This window comes from Apis florea, unplaced genomic scaffold, assembly GCF_048593485.1.
Source record: "Apis florea isolate Af1SG1 unplaced genomic scaffold, ASM4859348v1 contig_2835_pilon, whole genome shotgun sequence".
NCBI classification, from domain to species: domain Eukaryota; kingdom Metazoa; phylum Arthropoda; class Insecta; order Hymenoptera; family Apidae; genus Apis; species Apis florea.
The window spans coordinates 874,024-891,556 of record NW_028256652.1 but is presented as its reverse complement, the minus strand read 5'-3'; the positions used below and the strand labels follow the sequence as shown (position 1 = coordinate 891,556).

At 21.4% G+C, this 17,533-nt stretch overlaps 4 protein-coding genes across 6 annotated transcripts; 1 reads left to right on the top strand and 3 right to left on the bottom strand.

Annotated features, from left to right (window-relative positions):
* Window positions 1-3,416: 3,416 nt before the first annotated feature.
* On the bottom strand, window positions 3,417-6,439 carry Zip88E (Zinc/iron regulated transporter-related protein 88E). Of its 2 annotated transcripts, none has more exons than XM_012484505.3 (5): window positions 5,494-6,439; window positions 5,060-5,087; window positions 4,762-4,995; window positions 4,378-4,545; window positions 3,417-4,061 (listed from the first exon to the last, which is right to left on the bottom strand). In XM_012484505.3, the coding sequence occupies exons 1-5, from the start codon at window positions 5,853-5,855 to the stop codon at window positions 3,852-3,854; spliced, it is 1,002 nt and encodes a 333-aa protein (XP_012339959.1). In that variant the 5' UTR covers window positions 5,856-6,439; the 3' UTR covers window positions 3,417-3,851. The 2 variants fall into 2 exon arrangements, with proteins under 2 accessions (XP_012339959.1, XP_086763391.1); XM_086907265.1 differs by having other exon boundaries at window positions 4,411-4,545.
* Window positions 6,440-7,021: 582 nt separating this feature from the next.
* On the top strand, window positions 7,022-12,245 carry LOC100872638 (putative ATP-dependent RNA helicase DHX34). The gene is made up of 15 exons (XM_012484593.3): window positions 7,022-8,117; window positions 8,227-8,393; window positions 8,520-8,726; window positions 8,879-9,011; window positions 9,084-9,232; window positions 9,340-9,572; window positions 9,652-9,838; window positions 9,936-10,130; window positions 10,197-10,406; window positions 10,480-10,848; window positions 10,911-11,086; window positions 11,157-11,267; window positions 11,368-11,489; window positions 11,603-11,858; window positions 11,950-12,245. The coding sequence occupies exons 1-15, from the start codon at window positions 7,439-7,441 to the stop codon at window positions 12,227-12,229; spliced, it is 3,474 nt and encodes a 1,157-aa protein (XP_012340047.2). The 5' UTR covers window positions 7,022-7,438; the 3' UTR covers window positions 12,230-12,245.
* PIG-V (phosphatidylinositol glycan anchor biosynthesis class V) lies at window positions 11,853-14,787 on the bottom strand. The gene is made up of 2 exons (XM_012484594.3): window positions 14,658-14,787; window positions 11,853-14,395 (listed from the first exon to the last, which is right to left on the bottom strand). Exon 2 carries the CDS (start codon window positions 14,119-14,121, stop codon window positions 12,649-12,651), a length of 1,473 nt encoding a protein of 490 aa, XP_012340048.2. The 5' UTR covers window positions 14,122-14,395; window positions 14,658-14,787; the 3' UTR covers window positions 11,853-12,648.
* Window positions 14,788-15,172: 385 nt separating this feature from the next.
* On the bottom strand, window positions 15,173-17,461 carry LOC100869294 (pyruvate dehydrogenase E1 component subunit beta, mitochondrial). Of its 2 annotated transcripts, XM_086907262.1 has the most exons (2): window positions 17,112-17,461; window positions 15,173-16,376 (listed from the first exon to the last, which is right to left on the bottom strand). In XM_086907262.1, the coding sequence occupies exon 2, from the start codon at window positions 16,320-16,322 to the stop codon at window positions 15,321-15,323; it is 1,002 nt and encodes a 333-aa protein (XP_086763388.1). In that variant the 5' UTR covers window positions 16,323-16,376; window positions 17,112-17,461; the 3' UTR covers window positions 15,173-15,320. The 2 variants fall into 2 exon arrangements, with proteins under 2 accessions (XP_086763388.1, XP_003692288.2); XM_003692240.4 differs by lacking the exon at window positions 17,112-17,461 and having other exon boundaries at window positions 15,173-16,952.
* Window positions 17,462-17,533: the final 72 nt, after the last annotated feature.

The following is a 17,533-nucleotide window of genomic DNA, read 5'->3' as shown; positions in this document are numbered from 1 at the left end:
AAATTGATTTATTCATGTTTATAACAAAAAAATTCTGAATAAAAATTATACGTGAAAGTAGGGGATAAAGTAACGTTTGAAACACATACTTTAATATTTGAAAATAAATCTTGTAATAATAATGAATTAATGAAAAATGCATTACGCGTAGATTGCATCAGTCCATCTATAACGTAATAATCGTTAATAAATAATTAATTAAGAACAATTTCTGGTTAAAATTTATATGAGAATATTGTTTGAGGTCATACTTGTAAGATGCAAGCTTAAAAGTGTAGAAATTTATAGTAAAAAATTAATAATAAAATTAAAGAAAGTCTCGCAGTCGCGAATCTTCGATCCGTAATTCGATCCGTAGTAAAAAATTGATTTATTCATGTTTATAACAAAAAAATTCTGAATAAAAATTATACGTGAAAGTAGGGGATAAAGTAACGTTTGAAACACATACTTTAATATTTGAAAATAAATCTTGTAATAATAAAGAATTAATGAAAAACGCATTACGCGTAGATTGCATCAGTCCATATATAACGTAATAATCGTTAATAAATAATTAATTAAGAACAATTTCCGGTTAAAATTTATATGAGAAAATTGTTTGAGGTCTTAGTTGTAAGATGCAAGCTTAAAAATGGAGAAATTTATAGTAAAAAACTAAAAATTATTCAATTTTCAATATCGCGTCTTCAAAGTGGTGGGAGATATTAGGAGCCACATAACCAAAGTTAGTGGCACGTCTTCTCTATCCTTTTCGCACAATATTGCTTTCCTTCTCGATGACGTCACGAATACCTCCTTGCACATTCTGTGTTTCTATTAACAAGTCGAAGCTTCTAGCGTCTATCCGCGAGATGGTGCTGATTTATAAAATTTTAAAATTATCTAACTTATCGACAAATATAGTTGTCAATAATTCCTAAGATGAAAGAAATGATCAGTAATTTCATAATATTTAGTTGTTTAATAAGTAAAATTTGTAAAAGAACTTGTGTGCAAAAAAAAATTTTTTGGAAATGAAGGAGAAAAGGAAACGCATTATGCATAGATTGTATCAGTCCATCTATAACATAATAATTGTTAATAAATAATTAATTAAAAATAATTTCCGGTTAAAATTTCTGCAAGAAAATTGTTTGGGGTCTCAGCTTCAGGATGTAAGTTTAAAAGTGCAAAAATTTTCAATAAGAAATTAATAATAAAATTAAAGAATGTCTCGCAGTCGCGAATCTTCGATCCGTAATTCGATCCGTAGTAAAAAATTGATTTCTTCATGTTTATAACAAAAAAATTCTGAATAAAAATTATACGTGAAAGTAGGGGATAAAGTAACGTTTGAAAAACATACTTTAATATTTGAAAATAAATCTTGTAATAATAATGAATTAATGAAAAACGCATTACGCGTAGATTGCATCAGTCCATCTATAACGTAATAATCGTTAATAAATAATTAATTAAGAACAATTTCTGGTTAAAATTTATATGAGAATATTGTTTGAGGTCATACTTGTAAGATGCAAGCTTAAAAGTGTAGAAATTTATAGTAAAAAACTAAAAATTATTCAATTTTCAATATCGCGTCTTCAAAGTGGTGGGAGATATTAGGAGCCACATAACCAAAGTTAGTGGCACGTATTCTCTCTCTATCCTTTTCGCACAATATTGCTTTCCTTCTCGATGACGTCACGAATACCTCCTTGCACATTCTGTGTTTCTATTAACAAGTCGAAGCTTCTGGCGTCTATCCGCGAGATGGTGCTGATTTATAAAATTTTAAAATTATCTAACTTATCGACAAATATAGTTGTCAATAATTCCTAAAATGAAAGAAATGATCATTAACAATTTCATAATATTTAGTTGTTTAATAAGTAAAATTTGTAAAAAAACTTGTGTGCAAAAAAAAATTTTTTGGAAAAGGAGGAGAAAAAGAAAAATATATATATAAAAAATATATAATATATTGCAATATATATAAAAATACAAAGGTGTACATAATATACAATATACAATATAAAAATACGAAAATATATATATATATATTTGTAAGTATATAATATGCATATAATAAAAATACATAAATATTCTATTAAAAAATATATAATTTCATTTACTATATGTATACATATATATTTAGATACATATGGAATGGAATTTTAATTGTTTCATTCTTATTTAATTTATATTTTTATTCATTCATTTTTTTATTATATTATAAATATAATATTTTAACTTATAAATTTTAAAAATTATAATTTCACAGAAAAACCAAATCATTTATATCTATATATAAGATATCTTTTGATATCTTTAATAAGAACTTTTTCCAACAATCTAATAAACAAAAGTTTATTTAAAATTTTCTCCGTTAAAAACATTATTTATTAGAAAAAGAAGATGGAATTTTCTCGCTTTGAAATCTTTTATGTATCTCACGTGGAGAAAACATGAAGACTCTATCGACTTTAAATTTCTTAATAAAGAATCGAAACGCGAGTTTTTGCGATAATGTGGGAAGCACAACAACGACAGTGAACTTGATCCGATCTGATACCATCGAGTATCAAGAAATTGTGCTTATCTTTCGTGACAGTAACCTAACTTTTTGTTCGAAAAAACTTTTCTTCGCGTGGAAGAAATCGATGTATGTGCTGCCTGAAAATATAGATAGAGTTCAATTCATAATAAAGAATCTAAGATATCGGTTGATTCGAAATGTCGAACGAAAATAAAATTTTTATGCTATTATTGCTAATAAATTATTCAAATAAGTTTGAATAATTGTTTCGAAACTTTCAATGATTCACGTTTTTTTGTTTTGTTTCGAATATACATATATGCTATTTACTGTTTTTAAATTTTCATAAATTTATCAAAAATAATAGAATTATAATTGAAAATATAAAAATAATAATAAAAAATGATAAAATTATAGATAAATTATACTATATATATAAATTTAATACAATAAATTATAAAGATCTAAATAAATTATATATCGCATCATTAACTAAAAATATTATAATATTTAATCTTTTCAATAATAAATAATTTTGAAAAATTTTGATCCATTTATTTTATTGATAACGTTTTTATCAATTTATTATGATATTAATGATATTTATATTAATAACATATTTGTATTAAAGATTATCATGATAGTAAAGTTATATTTATTTGATATTATTACAGGCAGCAATATATTGATATTTATAATTTCCATATTTTATTCTTTTTTCTTCTTTATTTCATTTTGTATTCTTAAAATTTTATACAAATTATATATTGTATCACAAATTTGATATTTTTAAATTAGATACAAAGATAAAAAGAATAGATAGAATAAAAATTTACTTAAAAATAAAATTTCCATTCTATAAAAGTCTAAATATCATAACAATAAAATCATTTCATCAATAAAATATCATATTTTATTTTTTTTAAACAACAAATTGTAAACATATATAGAATGAAAGAGAATTAAAACATTTTATGGATTCTATTTTTACATTTTCATACATACATTTTCATTTTACATTTTAAAGGATATTATTTCCTCATTCTTAGCTCTCTTTTTCACTTACTCACTTACATCAATCCTCTGTGTCTCTTTATCTTTCTCTTAAACAAATATTTTTTTTCTTTTTTGAATACAATATGTAGATATGTAATATATGTCGTATATGTCGTATACATATATGAAAATAGATTCTTGAGTTATTTTAATTTATTCACACAAAAACTCGTGTAATTTTTATCTTCCTTTTTAGTTCTTGATACTCTATTATTAAAGTTCGTTTTTTGATCGATTTATTCTATCGAATTGATTTCAAATCAAATTTTCAGATTCATGTTCCCACATAATTATTTAGAAGATAAATAATAATGAAACCAAAAATCATAGAAAAAAGTTGTAGAGCACCAGCGGAACGTTGTGGACTTTTATGCCATTTCGCTCTCTCTCTTGGCATAATTTCACTAACAGTCACGTACATCAATGTTCCACCTGCTAAACCTTGTAGAATTGGTACAGCTATTTTTGTCCAATCATTTTTCATCTATAGAAATCATTATGCAAATTATTGATTTTTTTAGCTTTTTATTTTCTATTATTTTCTATTATCTAAACATAACAAAGCATAATTCTTTAAATAATTTCTGTAACTTCTTGATAAATCTTTATTTGAATTTTTTTAAAAATTGAAACGATTAAATTTCAAATCATTTTTTTGATTTTTATTTAATTTTTTATTTAAAATATATTTGAATATTGAATATATTTGAAGAAATATCTGAGTAAAATTGAATTAAATATAATAATATAATAAAAATAAATTAAAATTAAATGAAAATCAAAATATGTTTCTTACTTACTTTGAATGTTAACATTCCAATTCCTATACCTACCGCGGATCCAGCAGAAAACACAAATATCGCTAGTATAAGTCTTAGAAAGCTACTATTAGCATCAGCTAATTCTAATCCTAAACAAAATCCGATAACAAATTTATGAGAAGCGACTGCTCCAACTAATAGGAATACCTGAAATGCAATAAAATTCATAAAAATTACATATCGTATTAATACAATATAATAAATTAACATTAAATATAATAATAAGAATTTTAATTAAGAAAAAGTTTTTCATAAAAATAATATTGAAATCTGAATATTATAATTTAATTTATATTATTTAATATAGATGCAATAAAAAAAATATTTCTGCTTTATTTATGTTAATTAAATATTATTGCATACTTCAGACAGAACTTTCTGTAGACCAATCGCTAGTCCTTCAAGAATAGCATGAATCGTAAGTGCCAATAAAAGTCCCATAAGATTAGTATTGGAATCTATACATGGTTCTGAATGATTACCATGGCATAAAAAAGTCTCCTCATTGTAATTACTTGGTGCACTCGGCGCATATTGTAACGCTCCGTAATTAGTGCCATTCCAGCTACTACTTATTCCATTTCTGGCTAGAGTTGTCTGATAAGACAATTTGGAATTAAATTTAATCGCTGACAATCCATATAGTCGCGATATAGCTCACCTGATGCGAATAACTTCGACACCGATCCCTGCAATTCAGAAATCCATTTTCGTAATTTAAAATTTATAATATTATTTTAATTAATGATTTATGTTAATATTTTAAAATTAAAAAATATCAATTTAACTTCCATATAATTATTTATATATATTATGCATATCAAAATTATGTTTTCTTTTTTTATCTTCTATCTAACTTCATGAAGAAATCTTTCGTCTTTTGTATGTTTTTATTATAAATTTATTGTAGACTATTGTGTCTAAATTTTTACTTTTTAATTTATATTTATATAATATCAATTAATTATTAAACTTTCTAATAAAATATTTTCAATCTTTTTAATATTTCTTCCTAATTTTTTGCTAATTTTTTATATGTAATTTTTATTTTTTTATTATATATTAAAGAAAAAATTATATATTATAGATATATACACTTCGTTTCCATCGTTCCAAATTCTACTAGTCTCATAACGTGATTGATGTAATTGCAAAACATGTTCATCACTGTTCCAAAAATAATGAACACATTCATCTATAAGGTACAAGAGAAGAAAACCGCAAGAGAAGAGCAATTCTGCATGATTAATCATAGATTTACGAGTTTCTGGTAACATATGTAGAATAGAAGTTGCAAATAAAACACCACCGCCAAAACACAAAGTACAGGAAAGCAAGAGCTTTTGTTGAAGATATCGTACACGTGAAACAAAACACGCCGGTACAATACCAACGACAAAACTACCGACGCCAATGATAATCATCGACATAAATTTCGCCTGGACCACAGTGATCATTTTCTAGACAACACATAAGATATATTCACTATCAGTTGACACTAGCAGCAATACTCATCGAATGATTGACGCTAATCTAGTGAGCATGATAAAATTAATCAACTCGATATACAAATACAATCACGAGTTTTTCTTTTGAAAATTGATTATCAGAGAAATTCGATTCACACATATAAAAATAATTATAATTGCATTATTATCTGTCCATGTTGTATTATATTATTATCTACCAGTACATTATTATCTGTCATTAAGTACAGACATGATTAATCGAGATTTAACAGTTATCAATAATAAATATTAAAAAATATGTAATAATACATATATGAAAATATACAAATTAATGCTGAAAGGGAAGGCGGAGATGGATCGATTATACTTTTATTTGATATCAATAATTTATATATTTTTGTATATTTTTATTGGCTATCTTTTTAAAAATTGCTTTCTTATAATTTTTTGTATTAAAAAGAAAAAGTTACTGTATTATTTCGTACTGCATATAATAAATATTAAAATATTATTTTTTAATTACTATTTTATATCATAATATTTTATATTATAAATAACAATATATATAATATCAAAAATTTCTGATTTTGGATTTCATTTATTTTTCTATATTCTTATAATGATAAATATATATATAAACATATTTACATTTGCAACGATATTTTCTTTTTTTTATATTTTATATTTTTTTTATATTTTAAAATAAAAATATAATTTACATTTTCACTTAAAAAATTTTTAACTAAATTTTTCTAAAATTTTAATTTATTTTAAATAAAATTTGAATATACACATCTTTTTCATACATTATATAAATATTATAATTATGATATTATATAATTACTTGCATAATTAAAATATTGAAAAGTATTGTTATGAAAATTTTAACTAATTTTTAAAATTAATTTTTCAAATCCATAAAAAAAATATTTAAACTATATATCACTTATATATATAGTATGTACTTATATGTTTTTAATTTTTCAAAAAAATATATATATATATATAAATTATTCAGTTTAAAATAATTTATAAATTATATTATATTAAGATAATTAACAAATGATATATTAATACTGATCTTATTAATAATTAAATTTTAACTATTTATTAAAATTTATTACTAATTATGTTATTTAATTATTATTATTAACAAATAAATATATCATTATAATCAGTGTTCATAATGGAAAAACAAGTAACTTTAAAGAAAATTAAATACAAACTTAATAAATTATAACGAAATATAAATATATTAAATCAAATAAATTTCGTTTATAAAACAAAATAATACATGAATTAAAATTAAAAAGTGTTTTTTAGAAAAATTATACTATATTTATTAATATAAAACTTAAAGGTTATGTTAAAACTATATATTCTAATATTTTTTATTATAAAATTTATACATTAAAAAAAAACATTATAAAAAAATTTAAACATTCATATAATTTATATCTATATTTTAATAAAAACTGTAGTAAATAAAAAGTTTTAATGAATATGATAAATATACTTTTATGGTTATATTATATATTATAAAACAATAAAATATTTTTTTTAATTAAAATATGAATTCACGATATGAGGTTGATAATAAATATAAACACAAATATCAATACAATAATGAACGAAAATACGATTTAAAATTTACAAATAATACGAATTATGATAAAAAAGATACTGTAAATAAAAAAAATGATGGTTCTCAAGAAATTTTTGATAAAAATTACAAAGACTTTTATTTCAGTAAACATAAACATGAATTGAATAAAGTATTCTCGGGAAATTTAAACATAATCCAAGATATTGATGATTTTTGGAAATTTGTTAATAAATATGAAACTGTACAAAAAAAATTAAAAATTTCTAATATTTTACCTAAGTGTTTATTAAATACCATTGGTGTACCAGAATTATACCATAAATTACATTGTATAAATTTCAAACTGAGTTATAATTTTAATGAATTGTTTACACATGTATTATCAATTGAAACATTAACAGAAAAATGCTTATTAAAATTTCAAACTATAATCATTTTATATTTAGACTTCAAACAAAAAGAAAAGTTTATTAAATTAAAAAAACTTAGAGATTCACAAGCAAATTTACCAGTTTATCAATATAAACATGAAATTATTCAAAGTATAAAACAAGAACGGGTAGTTATAATTGCTGGTGATACTGGTTGTGGAAAATCTACTCAAGTACCTCAATATCTATACTCAGCAGGTTTTCAAAAAATTGGTATATACAATAAGAAAGAAAATTTTATATTTAAGATTAAACAATTATAATATTAAATAAATTATAAATATTATATATTAATTTTTCTTTTTTGATAATGGATTTTTAGCTTGTACACAACCAAGACGAATAGCTTGTATATCTTTAGCAAAACGTGTTGCTTTTGAGACATTAACAGAAAATTATAATGATGTTGGTTACCAAATTCGTTTTGAAAAACAAAAAAATCAAAATACCAAAATTACCTTTATAACAGAAGGTCTTTTATTAAGACAGGTAAAAATAAAAATATAATAAATATCTAATAATATATATTTTATGTAATTGTATATAAACTATGCATTAAATATATATTATAAGTATTATAATTTTATAATTTAATATATTCTACATTTCCTTTAGTTATCTGGAGAATTTGAATTGTTATTTTATGATGTAATTGTTTTGGATGAAGTGCATGAACGTCATTTACATGGAGATTTTCTTCTTGGCATTATGAAATGCATTATTAATCAAAGATTTGATTTAAAATTAATACTTATGTCTGCAACTATAAATATTGAACTTTTTAGTGATTATTTTGCCAAAGAAAATGTTAAAATAATACAGGTATATTTAATCATTTAAATCATATTATAAAAAGTTATATCTATATTTATCTAATTAATAATATTATATAATTATATAAATTATAAATATATAATAAATATATCATTATATGTTTAATTTTAAAGAAATTATTATAAAAATACACAATTTAGGTTCCTGGAAGATTGTATCCTATTCAATTATTATACAAACCTATTACCATAGAAGATATTCGATATAAAAATGATAGGTTCAATCCAAGTCCTTATATACAAATAATGCAAATGATTGATCAAAAATATTCAGGTAAAAAATTTTAATTCAAAAACTCTTATAAAAAATTTCAACTACATTTCCATTATAATAGTAAATTTTCAGCTGATGAAAAGGGAGATTTATTAATATTTTTAAGTGGAATGAGTGAAATTAGTACAGTTGTAGATGCAGCAAAGGAATATAGTCAAAAAAAAAATAATTGGATTATCTTACCACTTCATAGCACTTTAGCCATCAGTGAACAAGATAAAGTACAATTTTTAAAATATTTAAAAAAATTTATAAATCATAATTTATAATCTTATTAAATTTAATAATCTTAATATAATTGATATTTTTTACATTTTTCTTTTTGAAGGTATTTGATTATGCTCCTGAAGGAATAAGAAAATGTATTGTATCTACTAACATTGCTGAAACTTCTATTACTATAGATGGAATTAGATTTGTTGCTGATAGTGGAAAAGTAAAGGAAATGAGTTATAATCCATCATGCAAAATGCAACAACTTAAAGAATTTTGGATTAGCAAAGCTAGTGCAGAACAAAGAAAAGGAAGAGCTGGTAGGACTGGACCTGGAGTATGTTATAGGTATTATAATAAATTATAGTGTATAGTTTATAATGATTTTATCATTAAATTTATTGAATTTCAAACAATTTTTTTACAGATTATATTCTGAAACAGAATATTTAAATTTAGAAAAATATTCAACTCCAGAATTACAACGTGTACCTCTAGATTCTTTACTTTTACAAATGATTGCAATGGGACTTCCAGATGCACGAAAATTTCCATTTATAGAACCACCTTCACCTGAAAGCATAGAAAATTCTATAATATCTTTAAAAGAGCATGTTAATATATTTATATAAATCAAATAATAATTAATAATAATAAATACAACATTAACGAAACAATATAAATTAAATAAATAATATCTTTAATTTACAGGGTGCATTAACAGATAATGAAAAAATAACATGTATTGGAAGAACACTCGCACGTTTACCAGTTGATATAACGATAGGAAAAATGTTAATAATGGGTTCTATTTTTCATCAAGTAGAACCAGTTTTATCATTAGCTGCTGCCTTGAGCATACAAACACCATTTACAAATAAAGCATATAGAGATTCAGAATGTGAGGTAATAAATTGTAATTTTATATAGATTTTTTTCTTGTATTACATATATTAAATAAAAATTTTGAAGATATCTAGAAAGAAATTGGAATCTGATCATGGTGATCCAATAACATTACTAAATGCATTTAGAGAATGGTTAGAAATAAAACAACAGAATTCTCAAGAATCTAGATCTACAAGAAATAATAGTAGAAAATGGTGTAAAAGAAGAGGTTTAGAGGAACAAAGATTTTACGAAATGACGAAATTAAGAGCTCAGTTTAAAGAATTACTTCAGGTAAATTATACTAGATTTTTAATTTATTATATTTAAAATTTATTTATATGACCAGACTACATGTAATTAACAGGATTGTGGATTACTAAAAAATTTTTCGGAACCAAATTCTTCTATGTCTAGTGCAGAACGTGCATTAAGACATGGGGAACTTAAACTTTTAAAATCCTTAAAACGAATTTATAAGCAAAATGAACCTAGAAAAAGAAAACAATTAAAGCTAGAATCCTTTGACATACAATTAGAAGATAATGATCATGAAGATGGTGAAATTGATATAAAAGATATCGAATTTCGAATGAAAAATGATTCAAATCAAGTACAAAATTTATTAACAGCAAGTACTGCATGTAATTATAAAGATTTAACTATGTTGAAATTAATATTGTGCAGTGGTTTATATCCACAATTTGCAGTTGCTGATGAATTTAATTATTGTAAGGTAATATTATTGTATGCATAAAATAAATTCATTATTTCTGTATAAATAATATATTTTTATAGACAACGAATGAACAATTATTTCACACAAAAGCAAAGCCATACATTGCTTTACATCCAATAAGTTTCTTTGGACATCATCCTCAGGTATTACAATTAGAAGAAGTTGATGTTGTATCAATACCAGGTTTTAAAAATAAAACTCCTGTTAGTCCAAAACATACAATATTAACATATTTGTAAGCTCTTAATATTTTAAAATAATGTAATGAAATTTATACTTTAATTAATAATATATTAACTTAATAGATCTCTTTTGGAAACTACAAAGCCTTATTTAGTGAATACACTTAGAATGCCAGCTGCACAAACATTACTTTTATTTGCACGTGAAATCGATACAAATAGTACATTTTCAATGTATGTATATATTATATATAACAACATATTATATAACAAAATTATATTATATATTCAAAATTTTTAAAAAATGTTATTAACATATTTTTGTTCTTTATAGAATAGTATGTGATTCGTGGTTAGAATTAAAATTTCCTATACCTGATACTGGTCAAACTTTACTAATGAAAGCTACCAAATTACGACATAAATGGGATTTTTTATTAAATCAACGATTACAAGGTATAATAAAACATGTAAAAAATATTTACTTAAAATCTAACTTTTATACTTTTTCTCATAATTTTAAGGAATAATATAAAATATAATAAGAGATTTAATAATATTTTTTATAGATTCAAATATTGGTAATGATATACAAGATTTTAGTCAATTTGAGGATATACTTATTCAAAAATTAATTGAATATATGCATACTACTGTTCCATATACACTAAAACGACTTTTACCAGCTGATCTTAAAATAATATATGTGGGGAATGGTAAAAATAATATACTGGTAGATCCAAATCCTTTTCAATCAGATTTTATAATAACTCCTAATTCAGTAAAAGGAGGAATTCGTGTATCAAACATTATTACATATAATTGGTAACGTAATAATATATTTTATTTTTATATTAAAAAATATATAATACAATATTATATGTTATAAAGTAAAAATATAATTTTTTTATTTTAGTATACGAGAAACTGAATGGAGTGAACAACTTTCCATACAAATTTTAAAAACAGAATGGCATTGTCAAAATTGTAACATGCAAGCAATTTTAACAAGCATAGAAAAATTACAACACCAACATTCTTGCATTAAAGAAAAAAATATAAAAGATATTAAAAAACATTGTAACAATATTAAACATAAATCTAATGCACAAGCATATGAATGTCCTAATTGTCTACAAATATTGTACTTGACACCAATTGAAATTCTTAAACACAAAAAATCTCACGTTAAATAAATTTCTTAATATTAAATTAGTAATTTTATTCCAAATTTTTATATAAAATTTATTTTATTTTAACTCATAATATAAATTATTTATATTTTTTATTGTTTCATATTTTTAAAGTGACAATATAATAATTAATAAAATATAATCATAATTATTACATATTTAATAATATAGCAATAATTTAATACAATAATAATAATTTATATTTAGTTATAGAATTATAATTGAAACAATGTTTTTTGTACAATAATGTTACATTTTTTTGTTATTTATATATATATATATATATATATATATATATATATATATATATATATATATATATATAATAAATATAATCATATATTATAAAATGCTTACATTAAAAAAATTGATAAAATTAAATATTAATTATAAAATCTTTACAACATATGCATATATATAAATTATGTCCATGGTAAAAAATTTGAAAACATGAAACATCCTAAGATTGTATATCCTAAGAAATAAGAAAATATAAGTTTTTCTCTTAAAGTATATTTCTTCTTTAATAAAAAAAATATATTCCACTTAGAAAATGTATTTTCTTTATTATTACATATCATTAAATTATTATCATCATTATCATCAAATGTATTATATATTGATAAAGCACAATACCAATATATTAATGGACTTGCTGAGCTTATTAAACGGGTACTTACTTGAATATGTACAAATAGAATACAAAAAATTGTTAGGAATAAACCATGAATGATAAATACTAACATTTTAATCGGATATTGTTTTTTTTCAGTTTTTACATTATTTTCAATATTTTTAATGAATCCTAATGTATAAAAATATCTTTTGTGTTCAAAAAAATATTCTTTTATACATTTAATCATGATATACAATATTGGAAATGCTAGAATAAAATTTGGTACTTGTTTTATCTCATAATAATTCAAAAATCCTATATTCCAGTATTTTTTTTGTACATAAGAATATGCAAGTGGAACTTTAGAGTAACACCATTCATTATTATTACCAGGTAATACTAAATTATTTATTATACTGAAATTAACAATATGTTCAGGAATAAATGTTTGATTAGGAATACAAAACATAACATAATTATATATTTGTAACAAAATAAATGGAATTATTGATATAATAATTGTACTAAATATTAAGCAAAAATTCTTTAAAATAATTATTTTAAGAATAAATTGATAAAAATTTTTAAATGAAAAATTTATATCTTTTATCGTATAATTATAAAATAATTTTTTCAATTGATAATATATAGGAAAACCAATATTAATTATACCATTTGATCTTGTAAGAATGGACAAACCTATTGGAATTGATACATATGGATCTAATTTAATAGATTTTAACATACTGGAAAATGTTAAATATGCAAATAAAGATTCTGAATAAACAGCTGAAAAGAATATAGTAGCTGGATTTATACAATATAATATTGCTGCTATATAAGCTATATTTGTTTTTTTTAATATTATTTTACTAAGATCATAAAATATAACAGCAGACTTTACAAAACATATAATATTAATTAATACAGCTGCAATAAGGATAGAGCTATGAATATTTAATTTAAAAAATATTTTTCTTATAGAAACAGAAATAATTCGAATTAACATAGGATACAATGGGTAAAAAGCCAAAGTGTTTTCATATGTATAACCATATTTTGCAATATGCAAAAAATATTGACCATCCCATCGTGTAAGACCATTAAATAGAAACATAATTATATTGTCATATGATGAAATTTGTTCAGAATTATCAATAGGACTTTTAAATGCATCTGCATTATGATCAGGAAATAAAAAATTAAAAATAAATTGTAAATTTAAAACTATTATCCTACTAATAATTGCAAACCAAAAGATTTTTTTTCGTTCATTCATTCTATTATATAATAATATTTTGATTTAATATTATATTGATTGTATTTATTCTATTAAAATTTAATAATTAATCATTTCAATTTTAAATTTATTTTAAGTTTTTTTCCAATTACTAATATAAATTAAGATTTTTAGTATATTTTTATAATATATCTATATATATTTTATGTGTATATATATATATGTATAATAGAAAAAAAAGTCAAAAATATATTTTATCCATGTAAAATAATCTTTCTCCAATTTATAACCATTCTTTTATAAGAATATGTAGCTGAAATAAATTTAAATATCATGTTATTTATCATGTTATAATATCATGTATTAATTTTTTATATTAATTGCATATAAAAAACTATATTATTTTTAATATTATATTATTTTGAATTATATTATATGTGATATAAATTATTTATATAATTCATTTTAAAGAAAGAAAAATTGTAATTTACAGTTATCAAATATAATAATTAAACTTTTAAAAAACATTTTTTTTTAATTATAATATTAAAATATCATAATATTATATTATCTACCTTAAATATCAAATAATGAAATGAATTCCATTTGTACAAAACTTTACAGGTTCAACAAAATATTTCAAGAAAATGAAATATTTTAAAATTTTTCAATTTCCAGGTCAATACAGCATCAAACTTGAACATTCTGAAACATACACATTAATTTTTAAGTATATATAATTTTTAAATAATAATCTATAATTTAAAAAGGATTTTAAAATTTATAATTAAATGATGTAAAAATTTCATTTAATATCCATATCCTAATTACTAAAAATAATATAAATTATTAATATAATATAGTTAAATATATCTTCTAAATTTATATATAAAGATAGATTATATATATATAGAAATAGAACTTATTTTGCAAATTTAATATTTTGAATATTAATGTATTTTCGAATTATTTTTGAATTATTATTTTAACTATATTTTATATTATATAATATAATATAATATATATTACATAATATATATATAATATATAATATATTATATAATATTATATTATATAAAAAATAAATTGATTTATAATAAATAAATTTTTATTCTCAAAAAAGATTAAGTTACATTTTTGTTAAACCACAAAGTTTTTTAACAATAAATTCTATTATTCTATTCTATAATTTTTATTCTTGAAGTTATGAATTAATTAAATTAATTAAATTAATAAAGTTATATTTTTGCTACACCACAAAGTTTTTTAGCAAAATCTGCAATATGATGGTCTTTTGGTAAACTTTCATATTCAAGATTTTCTGAATATGGTGTAGGTACATCAATAGCTGTGCAACGTATAGCTGGTGCATCAAGTTGGAAAAATACTGGATTTTCCATAACTCTTGCTACAATTTCAGCACCTATTCCACATGTAGGCCATCCTAATTCAATAGTCATAAGTCTATGTGTTTTTGAAATAGATTTAAAAAGTGTATCCCAATCTAATGGTCTAAGAGAACGTAAATTAACCACTTCTGCTTCTATTCCTTCTCCTGCCAGAAGCTCTGCTGCTTTCAATGTATGCACACCAGCTAAACCATGTGTAGCTAAAGTAATATGTTTACCAGGTTTTTCGATTTTAGCTTTACCAATAGGTATGGTAAAATCTTTATCCATAGCTTCATCTGATGTAGGAAATTGAATATGATAAATCATTTCACTTTCTAACATTACAACTGGATCAGGATCTCGAATAGCAGCTTTGAAGCAACCTCTATAATCGTCACAAGTTGTTGGAGACATAACTTTCAAGCCAGGTATATGTGTGTACATTGCTACAAAACATTGAGAATGTTGTGCTGCTACACCTTTAGCATTACCATTTGCACCACGAAAAACAATGGGTACAGAAAATTTTCCTCCAGTCATATATAAATTTTTAGCAGCACCATTTACAATTCGATCCAAAGCTTGCATTGAAAAATTAAATGTCATAAATTCACATATTGGTCTTAGACCAGCAAGTGCTGCTCCAATAGCTAAGCCACAAAATCCAGCTTCTGTTATAGGAGTATCAATTACTCTTTTGTCACCATATTTTTTCCAAAGACCTCTTGTTATTTTGTAAACACCATCATATTGTGCAACTTCTTCTCCTAAAATAAATACTCTTGAATCTCGTGCTAATTCTTCATCAATAGCTGAATTTAATGCTTCTCTTATAGTCATTATCTTCATAGATCTACTGTTTTGTTTTTGAAGAATATACGATATATTTGATAATGCAGTGTTCTTTAAAGAGAATATAAAATGCATTTTAAATTTCAAAAATATAAATATGTATATAATAAAGATGTATATAATAAATATATATATATATATATATTATATTATAAATTATATATAAATTTTATTAAATGCAAAATTATTAAACTAGAATAAAGATCTAGTTTCTCTCTTTTTTTATGTATATGAAATAGCATGTGTTTGTATAACAAATTATATGAATCATTAATTTTTTGGTTAATAGAATGAAAAATTTTAAATAATTTTTAAATGTAATTTATTATTTGGAGATATATTTTTTTTCTTTGTTTGATAATGATATTAAATTCAGAATTATATAAAATTTATTTATATTATATTAATTTTAGTGCATTTTTCTATAAATGAATTAATTTCATTTATTTAAAAAAAGATTATTTTGAAAAATTTTAATATTTAAATATGTAGGTTAATTCACTTATAAAACTTTTTCAAATAAAAGTTTTTAAATTTAATCAAATTTAAATTATATAATATTGCACAAATTTTTTTGTTAATAAATATTACTTTAAATAACGTATATAAAATTAATAAACCATATATTACAATACATATATAAAAAATTTTCCCATGGCCTACTTGAAAAATTATTACTTTTTTTATACTTTATTAAATTATAACATATTTGAAAAACTTAATAAATATACATTATGTTTGAAATATTTTTATTAATATTATTACAATCATAATTAATTAGTTTACCTTTTATAGAGATATATAATATCAATCACATTTTATTAATTTATAATTAAATACTTTATATCAAAATGTTATCGAATATATTATTTCGATTTATATTAAGATATTGATTTTCATTTGCTGATAACGATTCGCTTATATTAATGTTTAATATATATAGTTTATATTTTTAAGATTTTAGAGATATATGTATATAATTTAAAGAAACAAATTCACACAGATAAACAAAACAAATTATATAATTTAGATATTGCAACTCTGATAATAAGTGAAAACTGTTAATTAAGAATGATTGTATTAAAGTATATTATATAAAACATATTTGTGCTCATGGATACTAATCGGTAAGCAGTGTCATTTTCATTGTTATATAAAATTTTAGAAAAAAAAACAAATATTCTTAATTTTAAATTAATTTTTTTTTA